The 11,241-nt window shown below is 38.5% G+C and overlaps 1 protein-coding gene across 6 annotated transcripts in view; it reads left to right on the plus strand.

Moving 5' to 3' along the window:
• The window catches only part of LAMA2 (laminin subunit alpha 2), a 693,105-nt gene extending 682,356 nt beyond the window's left edge, over window positions 1-10,749 (plus strand). For all 6 annotated transcript variants that reach the window (XM_027551500.1, XM_027551497.1, XM_027551499.1 and 3 more), the window contains 5 exons: window positions 1,350-1,505; window positions 2,961-3,114; window positions 5,558-5,688; window positions 8,197-8,419; window positions 10,376-10,749. In XM_027551500.1, the coding sequence (XP_027407301.1) occupies window positions 1,350-1,505; window positions 2,961-3,114; window positions 5,558-5,688; window positions 8,197-8,419; window positions 10,376-10,533 (822 nt within the window). In that variant the 3' untranslated portion in view covers window positions 10,534-10,749. The remainder of the gene's footprint in view (window positions 1-1,349; window positions 1,506-2,960; window positions 3,115-5,557; window positions 5,689-8,196; window positions 8,420-10,375) is intronic.
• The last annotated feature ends 492 nt before the right edge of the window (window positions 10,750-11,241 follow it).

Raw genomic sequence — 11,241 nt, forward strand, 5'->3', positions numbered from 1 at the left:
TCTGCACCTGTTGTAGCCTATTAAGAAAAGCTTCCCTAGGTGGACCAATTAAATTTTTAGAGTAAGACATTATTAGCTATTGGAATTTACATATTAACATCCTTGAACTTGTCATATATAGAAAGCTAAGGAACCTGGAAAAAAATGATATAAACTCAAAGTCAACTAATTTGTTATCTAGAAATAAGAAATTTTCTAGGGAGCTTATGACTAGCAAATATTTTATGCAGGAGCTCTATTACGGTTTATTCTGATCTCCGGCTAATAGAATAATAAATATGATACTTGAGAAAGAGACATATTGTCAGGCCACAATGAGGCTGGGATTAAGAAAGATAGTTTAAGTAGCCAAATGAAGGAGGGGTTTTATCCTTGAGGGTTTTTTAAAAAATCATTTCCGAAGCCAGCATAGATAAGTATAAAATAAGGTCTTCAATTACTCTAATCCTGATGTAGATCTGTTTTTAAACCATTGTTGTCCTCCAGCATTTCACAAGGTTGCTGCTGCTACTGCTGCTAAGTCGCTTCAGTCGTGTCCGACTCTGTGCGACCCCATAGAAGGCAGCCCACCAGGCTCCCCTGTCCCTGGGATTCTCCAGGCAAGAACACCGGAGTGGGTTGCCATTTCCTTCTCCAATGCATGAAAGGGAAAAGTGAAAGTGAAGTCACTCAGTCATGTCTGACTCTTAGCGACCCCATGGACATACTCCTTTTCCTAAATTCAGACTCAGGGATTTTATGCTCAAGCTAGTCTTCACACCATTTGCTTCACTCTGCCCCAGAAGATAAGTCACTTCACTGCTATAATTTCAGCCCCAGTCAGCTTTCCATCTTTCTCCCGACTAATCAGCTGCTGCAGAAACATCAGTGCAACTTGGACACACTGCCCTTCCTCCAATTCTGCACGAGAAGTGCCTATTAAGCAGAGGGATGTAGCGTATCTGAAATTGTGCTGGGGAGACCAGACTTTGCTCAATCAAACTAATGCACTTTTGAAATTGGACATGAATTTTGCAGCCCACTTAATTCTTGACAGGGCTCTCCACTGGCAGGTTTCCTTACAGCAAGCATACCTCTTGATGCATATGCTCACCCAGCAACTGTGGAAGAGTCTTCAATCTAAAACTCGCCCAGAAAGACTATGTACTCTTTTGGAGATGGTACTAATGGAAAACACAGACTTTGAGATATTCTTAATTGCACTTATTATTATGGGTTTAGCACATATTAGGCATTCAGTAAATTACTTCATTTTTTCCTAAGGAATAGCCTGAAAGTTCTTATGTCTTATACTCTGCATATCTGAAATTATCTGTGATTGAAATGAATGACTCCTCTTCTTTTGGTAGATTAAGATTTTGCGAGTTAAGCAAGAAGGAACTATTTATGTAGATGATGCCTCCAACAGAACAATCAGTCCTAAGAAAGCTGATATTCTGGATGTTGTGGGAATGCTGTATGTTGGTGGGCTACCCATTAACTACACTACTCGAAGAATCGGTCCAGTAAGTGTCTGATTTGTTTCATTTGTTGCCTAAATAGATGCCTGAGTCATGAATGTATTTTGAATTACTAGGTCACATTGACCCAATTATAGATGAATAGAAAGTCATCTTTCCTGAGAAGTGACAATTTTTTTAGATAGATCTATGAGAGACAATATTAAAAAACAGTGTGGACCCTGGAGCCAAACTCCCTCGGTTTGATTATGTGCTTAACTGTTTAAGTAGCTGTGTGCTCTTGAGCAAGTTACTTAATTTTTCTTTGACAAAGTCCCCTTTTATGTAAAATAGTATAATAATAATACCAAACAAACAAGGTCTCTGGAAAGATTAAATGAGGTAGTATATTAAAAGTGCTCAGAAGAATACCAAGTATCTAGAAGGTACTAAGACAACAAAAAAGATGATAATAATAATATTGATGGTACTCTTTCAGGAATAGAGATTTAGCAAATACTGAGAGATACTGTATCTATCTTGTTCAATACTGGGTTCAGAATTTAAAGTTCTCAGTTTTGTAAATCAATATTCACAATAAATTTTTCTCAGACCACGTATCCTGGTTTGCTTTGGAAAGCATTCTTTTCTTTAAAAAAGGGATTAGTGTTTTTTAAAAATGCACTACACACACGTGTGGTTCATTTCTTTGCTCAGATTAGAACATGTGATGACGTGGTTGTTCTTCATCAAAGACGGTTGTTCATGATGGTTACAGTTCTCAGCGTTTAACCCCCCTTGTGGATGATCAGTATTCCTTTCCTTTCATAGCTACTGGCTATGATACCCAGGCTAATCAAAATGAGATTTTCTGAACACTCTCTTCTGAATGAGAGTGGCAAGAGTGGTTAACTTGCCTCCCTTAACCCACATGAACTATAATGAAGCAGAGTATGGCTGATTTATTTCTAGAGTCCCTAAACTTTGAACGTTTCATGCAAACTTTCAAGTTTCATGTATATGTGCATTTTCTTAGGAAAGTGTTGACTGCTTTCATTAGATTTTCATAAGGAAGAAGCACTGATCCAAACCTAATTATATTTTCAAGTAGAATTTGAACACAGACTATGAAAAAAAAATGTATATATAGTAAAGGTTAATAAACTGTCACTCGAAACATGAAACAGAAAGATACTAATTACAAGTTACAATATCCAGAGGGGGCCCAGACCTTTATCGAACCAGGGGTCCCACTAGGGATATAGTGTGCAATATTTTAGAATATCAAAACAGTCATATCCCCCAGCTAGGTGCAGCTTAGTTGAGAAGCAGGATGTGGGATTCTCTGCAGCCATGCCCTGAAGCCTTGGGTGACAGGGCCGACCCGGGGAGTCAGGGGGATGCCTCAGGTCAATCGGCTGATGATTTCTAACACAGAGCACCCTACCAGTGATTATATTCCACATAAAGGCAAACTTCTGCTAAAACCTGGTGTGTGTTTCTTGTGACCTGAACATTTAGGTGACCTATAGCATTGACGGCTGCATTAGAAATCTTCACATGGTGGAAGCGCCTGCTGATCTTGAACAGCCAACCTCCAGCTACCAAGTTGGGACGTGTTTCGCAAATGCTCAGAAAGGGACATATTTTGATGGAACAGGTTTTGCCAAAGCAGGTGAGGTGCTTCCATCTCCTTCCTGTTGAATATTAACTAGGTGCAAATGTTGACTTCTGGTTTGTGTGGGAAGATAAAAGTCCCTGGGTTCCTAAACTAGCATCCTTTATTTAAACCAGAAATAAAAACTTGTAGGAGTAATTTTTAAAAATGCCTCTTAAAGATTAATGCATCTGATTCTAACAAAAACTAACAGAATAAATAAAAGGCTATTTGGAGAGTTTATTCTATCTCCTTCCCTGGAAATCAATAACAAAAAAAATGTAATTTTACAAAAAGGGTCATATGTTTCTATTGTATAATTATTTACTTTTCAGTTTCCCCAATCTGCCTTTCTTTCTGGAGATGAGATAGTATTTTTCTCTCTTTCTCTCTTCAATTCCTTGCATGGTTCCATTTCTTGTTCTCCCCTTGCACACAGGGAAAGAAACCTTTCCCTTTTTTTTAGTATCTCCCTCTTTCCAGTGAGCATTTCTAGTCCAGATTTGGATCCCTGTCAGTGAATATACAATTTGGAAAGAAAAATATGAAATAACTTGTACATAATAACAAAAAAATCTGATATTAACATACTTTGAGATGCATTCAGTCCTATAGTTACCATAGGAACATGCATTTGTTTGCTAGGAAAAAAAAGAGTACGTAATATGTAGCAGTTAACATGGGAACAGAAGTAATTAAGATGTCATTTCTTCTTTCAAGAATATATGATTAAGATTCTTCATGCTCAGAAATCATAAGAAAACAAGTTAAAAAAAAACAAAATAACTAGAAACTGTAGAACACATACAAGCAAGGTTCTGGGGATATTTTAAAAAATGATTCAGTTGTGTTGGGAAAATCAGGAAAGGTTTTATGGAGGAATTGACATTTGAGGTTGGGTTTAAAAGATGAGTTGAAGATACATGCAAAGGTTGGAGATAGAAGAGCAGAGCTCTCCAATAAGTGGGAAACTTCCCCTCTGCAGAGCAGAAAACAGAGAAACACAGGATGAGTTTAATATTGAAATGTTGGAGGTTACGTTAAACCCCAAGTTCCATGTTCTGTGAAAGCCCAAAACTTTTCCCAAGTTTTCTGCAAATTCAGATATCTGGCATTAGCTTGGTCAGATTAGATTCAGCTTCAGACTCTGCAGTTAACATCCACAGATTGACTTGCCATCTTGTGTGGGCTCTTTGGATTCCAGATCAGACTGGACTGGAAAATTTGCCACATCCCTAGTTTCTAATAACTCCTGCCATCACCTCAACACATAGTGTAATACAAGCTGTGTAAGACTTGGGTGGTCAGAGGAGGTTACATCACTGGAAAACATACAAGTTCAATTTAAAGCCTTGACATCTTTGTCCTTAAAAGCTCTCCAGTTGCCAGTATCTGGGCGTTTTATGGCTTCTTCACTCCCCCTGTCCTCTGCTGAACTGCTTCAAGTCACTCTTCTCGTTTCCTTATTTCTTCTTTTCTAGAACAGAAACGAAATTATTCTGTTTTTCAGAACAATTCAGCTTCTTCTACCTTTTATTCTCAAAATTTGTTCTAAATCCACTTTTATTCATCCAAATCCATCAAATTTCTCAGTAGGAAAAAAAAGTATTTCATATATGAAATACAGGTGCCTCCCTTCACTGAAGATAGCTGTGGTTACACATAGCCTTTATTTTTTGCTTAATAAATATGAGACCTGGAAAAAAACTTCATGAGTTTTTCCCTAATATTTCATGCAGGTGATATAGTCTAGCCTGATCTTAATGAATCACTTTGTTTCTAAGAAGCATGTCTTAAATACTTGCTAAAAGATGAAATAAACCAATGAATCAAATATGGAAAATTATAGAGAAATGGCTTAACTTGATAAACTAGAAAAGCCTATTTATGTCCCAGAATCTTCTCCTTCAAAATTGCAGTTGCTTTCTTTATAAATAAAATGTTTGGGGATATTTGAGCCTTTTCAGATCGTTGTGGAACTATTTAGAATGCTGTAGTAAAACTTTCCAGAAAAACCATTGAAATGCATGATTTCATCCAATAGCAAGATTTCTATCAATCAGTCACACCTGGCTCTGAGATTTTCTGAGTCAATCTGAGTGCATATGCATTCACTGATTCAACAAATACATATTAAACCTCCACTCTGTGCCAGATACTTTAAGCATAGGAATAAAATGGTGAACATTATAGACAAAGTCTTTGCCCTCACAGAATTTATAGTCTAGGAAGGAAGGCAGCCAAGAAAAAAAGTATGAGGTGTCGGCCATGTGAAAGTCTAGAATGTATAGTTGTCTAACACATGAATTGAAAGCTAGTAAGACCAATGCACTATATGAATTTGAATTAACAATTCCTAAGGGAGGCCTGATTTTCATGGGGTCGCAAAGAGTCAGAGACGACTGAGCGACTGAACTGAAACTCGAATACACAACATCTTTTTTTAATCTTCATTTTACAGTTGATGGATTCAAAGTGGGATTGGACCTTCTGGTAGAATTTGAATTCCGCACAACTAGAACCACTGGAGTTCTTCTGGGAATCAGCAGCCAAAAAATGGATGGAATGGGTATTGAAATGATTGATGAAAAGGTGAGCATCACATCTGCATATTTCTGCCTCTTCATGGTATTGTTGTTTACAAGTAGAAATCTCTGTTTTGAAGCATTGTTCTGTTCTTTGTTGAGAGAAGGCTAATTTTATTCTTTTCATCCTTCTGGATTACCTCAAGTGTTTTATGTTTTCAACATACTTATTCTGTGTTGTGGTTGTTCAGTCACAAAGTTGTGTCTTCACGACCCCATGGACTGCAACACACCAGGATTCCCTGTCCCTCACGATCTCTCAGAGTTTGCTCAAGTTCATGTCCATTGCATTGGTGATGCTGTCACAACCATCTCATCCTCTGTCACCTTCCTCTCCTTCTGCTTGTAGTCTTTCCCAGCATCAGGGTCTTTTCCTTTTGCATCAGGTGGCCAAAGTATTGGAGCTTCAGCATCAGTCCTTCCAATGAATATTCAGAGTTGATTTCCTGTAAGATTGACTGGTTTGATCTCCTTGCTGTCCAAGGGACTCTCAGGAGTCTTCTCCAACACCACAGTTCAAAAGCATCAATTCTGTGGTGCTCCGCCTTCTTTTTGGTCCAGCTCTCACATTCATAGATGACTACTGGAAAAGTGATGTCTTGGCTTTTTAACACACTGTCTAGGTTTGTCATAGCTTTCCTGCCAAATAGCAGGAAAGTAATGCCATGAAGTAATGGGACCAGATGCCATGATCTTAGTTGATTTTTTTTTTTTAATACTTAGTTTTAAGCCAGCTTTTCCACTCTTCTTCACCATCAAGAGGCTCTTTAATTCCTCTTCCCTTTCTGCCATTAGCATAGTATCATCTGCATATCTGGGGTTGTTGAAATTTCTCCTGGCAATCTTGATTCCAGCATGTAACTCACTCAGCCTGACATTTCTCATGAGGTGTTCTGCGTGTAAGTTAAATAGAGTGACAGTAAACAGCCTTGTCATACTCCTTTCTCAATCTAGAACCAGTCAGTTGTTCCATACAAGTTTCTAACTGATTCTTGATCTGCATACAGGTTTCTCTGGAGACAGGTAAAATGGTCTGGTATTCCCATCTCTTTAACAGTTTTCCACAATTTCTTATGATCCACATAGTCAAAGGTTTTAGCTTAGTCAGTGAAACACTCAGGAGGCAGGTCAGATGGTATGGTATTCCTGTCTTTTAGGAGTTTTCCACAGTTTGTGTCAGTTTGCTCACCATGGATAATCTAATTGTAAATTCCTTTCTTTCCCTGCCTGCCTGTGACCAGCAACCTGCAGTGATATGACTAGTTTACATGGACTTTGTGCTGCAGCACTCAGGTGAAGAGAGGAAGGCAAAATGAGAAATTTCACAAGTTTCCTATTTGATTCCTCAGCAGGAATCATACTTCATCCATGTTCACATTTCACTTCCCAAGAGGAAAAAACACATATTTATCTGAAATATGCTTTTCTTTGCTTCTTCCCTCCTTCCTCTCAGTCTTCAAACCATCCTCAAAGGCAGTTAAACAAAAAGATGCAGGAGCACAGAGACAAAACGGGGGAAAAATAAGCAACACGTAATAGTTTTGCCAGATTTTCAAAACACAGTTTCACTGCATCTTGTGGGAGTAAGCCTTACTTCTTCACGTGCTTATTATAGAACCATGGTTCCCTTCAGCTCGTCAGGGTATCAGGTTCCATCATGATCCACATGGATTTCTCACCAAGCTCTTTTTGTATGCAGAATTCCATTACTACACATTCCACTGAATATAGTAAAATCTTAACTGATATCTACATCACTGTATAGTTGACAAACTTTTTACCTATTTACTTGTACTTTTAATCTTGTTTTTAAAGCCCTTGTTTCTTTTCTTTTACCTTGTCAAATGTTTTGCCAAATTGACTGTTTTTAATGTTTCAGTTATGTTTCTTTTCTACATCAGCTTCAAAAGAATTCTGTCCTCTCAAGTTTCAGGGACCATTCCATGTTACTAAAAACAGATTTTTCTCATTTAGACAAGAACTCCAGTCTAAGTTCTTAATTGTTAGGAATTTAACTGGCCTTCTGGCTCAAAGTCTTTGGTACCTACAACATGGATCTTGCTCCAAAATGTAATTTACGTAAGTCTCAATCCTGTATATAAAATAGATTCTGTGAAGGAAAAAATATACAATTAAAATATGAAAATCTTAAAAAAAATCCTTTCAAATTAATTTATAAATCATCTTCCTAAGAACACCCACCCTCTAGAGAGATCTGCGGTGGGATTTTCCCCTATGTATACCATATCTTTTTTGTTGCCTGGCCTCAAATTGTATTTCACATTTTCAGAAAGCTGAGTTATTGTCTGCTTCACACATCTTGCCTATTGCTCCCACCAATATCCACAAGCAATCAGCATAATTTGTGACTCCTGGTCATTAAATTTGTATTTTAAGTTAATATGCCTGAGTTACATTGAAGTCAAACTATTGCAGCTGATGACTTTTACTTTTGAATCACCATGCTACCCTTCTAATGACACCATCTGTGACCGTTCAATGTCCTGCTTTCTAGCTCATGTTTCATGTGGACAATGGCGCCGGTCGATTCACAGCCATCTATGATGCTGGGGTCCCAGGGCACTTGTGTGATGGGCAGTGGCATAAAGTCACAGCCAACAAGATCAAACACCGCATCGAGCTGACAGTCGATGGGAACCAGGTGGAAGCCCAGAGCCCAAACCGAGCATCTACATCTGCTGATACAAATGACCCTGTGTTTGTTGGCGGGTTCCCCGGTAAGTGTTGCCTACCCTCGCGAGAATTTCTTTGCTCTATTTCATTAGTGGTTTTGAACACATTTATATTCTATAAGTATGTCCAAGAATGTGTACTTAAGTCTACATGCATCCCAACTTTAGAATCTGCTCCAATAAATAACACCTTATCTGACATTTCCAGCATGTAAAATGAGCATTTTCCTTATATAAACCACATGGGACTGGACTTCTCATGATAGCCTCCAAACTTTCATTTGTGGGAAGTGGAGGCTAGAGGAAATGAATTTGGCTTATGAACAGTATGAGACATTTAACAGCAATCAGGGCCAGAAACGGTGTTCTGATTTTTTAAAAATTAATATACCAGAGGAATCATAAAATATTATGGAACTTATTTCCTTAAGTTCTGGAAATCATTGGGTTAAACATAGCTAATTTCCCCCTTAGGCTATTATAGAGTTTATATTACAAAGAAACCCAAGCAATAAATCTGCATTCAAAACTACCTCTCCAGCACATTAAATATAACATTTTAAATATAACATTTGAACCAGAGTTACCTAAAGTGCCCATAAACAAGAGTGCTCAACTTGATGAGAAATAAGCCAAGAGCCTCTTAATAAAATACTGTAATAACACAGACTCCTGGAATGGTCTTTCAGTATTTTGGCAAGAGGAAACTTTGTCCCGTTATATAGAGCTCCTCTCCTTAACAAACCAGCCAAAATGTATATTCAGCACCAGTTGATGAAGGAAAGATATAGAAGTCATGGGGACCAATTCTGAGCTCCTCTTTCCAAAGTTGCTCCTGGCTTTTTGAAGATATCACCTTCTGGGACTTCCCTGGCAGTTCAGTGGTTAGGACTCCACACTTGCATTACAGAAGGCACAGGTTTGATCCTTGCCCAGTTGGGGAACTAAGATCCCATATGTCATGTGGTGCCACCAAAAAAAATAATATTTTTTTTTTGGAGGGGAAGAAAGGAAATATCTCCTTCTGATTCAGTAAGGATAAACTCCACAGTATTATGAAAGAGGTAATATACTTCTTCATTTACAGTCTACGAAATGGGGTTTTAGTTAGCACTTAGAAGCCCTGCTAAAAGAAGGGACTGTCTCCTTAATAAGAGGAAGATTTTGTGTGCACTCATAACCAACTTAACCTTTGGGGATTTATTTGTATAATAGAAATAATAAAGTGACTATTAAAAGTCCACATTCCTAATTCAATATTTAAACTATTTCATCAGTTACTTTAGTTCATTAAATAAAATTTAATAATTTTAAGTCACTCCAACTTATTCCTTCAAAACCAAATTTTTTGTTTGATGTCTTCAAATGCATCATTAATTGTAGATGTCCCCATATTTCAAGGGCTTCCCAGGTGGCGCTAGTGGTAAAGAACCCTCCTGCCATGAGTTCTATCCCTGGATTGGGAATATCCCCTAGAGGAGGAAACGGCAACCCACTCTAGTGTTCTGGAGAAATTCCACAGACAGAGGAGCCTGACGGGCTACAGTCCATGGGTTCTCAAAGAGTCGGACAAGACTGAGCAAACACACTGTGTTTCATAATACATAGCTATTTAAAAAAGTTAATGTTTTGCTACCAGTTTAACTGTTAGCGAAGCTAAGAACAAAACCACATAACATTCTCATTGCACCTTAAGCTAACAGCTGACTTATATATGCTCTTAATATGTGCTAAGTCGCTTTAGTTGTGTCCTACTCTTTGTGACCCCATGGACTGTAGCCTACCAGGCTCCTCTGTCCATGGACTTCTCCAGATAAGAATACTGGAGTGGGTTGTCATGCCGTCTTCCAGGGGACCTTCCTGACCCAGGGCTTGAACCCAAGTCTTTTATGTCTCCTGCATTGGCAGGCAGGTTCTTTACCACTAGTGCCACCGGGGAAACTCCACTCTTATCATAGTAGCTGCATTTCAAAATTGAGCTCTCTCTGCTTCATTTTTCAGATGGCCTCAACCAGTTTGGCCTGACAACAAACATTCCTTTCCGAGGTTGCATCCGATCCCTGAAGCTTACCAAAGGCACAGGAAAGCCACTGGAGGTGAATTTTGCCAAGGCCCTGGAACTAAGGGGCGTTCAACCTGTATCATGCCCAGCCAACTAATACAGATAAGTTCAACTCCAAGAAGGGTCCTCCAAAACAACCATTATCAAGTAAAGCAAATACATTTTACTTACATATGCTATCAAAACTAATTTGTGCATGCATGTTGAATGCTTTCTATATTCCAGCGGTGCTAATTCAGATCCCAGACTGAATTTTAATTCAAGTTCTTTCTCAAGTCCATAACTATTAAACCATTTATTGCATTCTAAATAATTGCTTGTTTTGTGTGATTTTGAGGATAAAAGGCAACTGATCATAACTTGCTGTATTTGCAACATGCCCTGGAGTCATCTTGAGAAGAGCTCAGATGTAATTTGTGAAGGCAATGAATTTTTTTTTTTTAATTCTATTTTGAATGTCCCTGGTGGCTCAGTGGTAAAGAATCCACCTGCCAATGCAGGAGACCTGGGTTCAATCCTTATGTTGGGAAGATCCCCTGGAGAAAGAAATGGCAACCCACTCCAGTATTCTTGCCTGGGAAATCCATGGACAGAGGAGCCCGGTGGGCTATAGTCCATGGGGTTACAAAGAATTGGACACAACTTAGCAACTGACCAACAACCACAAATTAATACCTTTATCATGCTTTTCCCACATATGTCAGCTTTAGCTTTCTGTAGAAGTCACTAAAAACAGCAGTGGATTTGGCGTGTGTGATTGGGAGGGGATCAGCTCCCTACTACCTGTGTTTGTAAAAGCATTAGC

This window comes from Bos indicus x Bos taurus, chromosome 9 (assembly GCF_003369695.1).
Source record: "Bos indicus x Bos taurus breed Angus x Brahman F1 hybrid chromosome 9, Bos_hybrid_MaternalHap_v2.0, whole genome shotgun sequence".
In the NCBI taxonomy this organism is placed as follows: domain Eukaryota; kingdom Metazoa; phylum Chordata; class Mammalia; order Artiodactyla; family Bovidae; genus Bos; species Bos indicus x Bos taurus.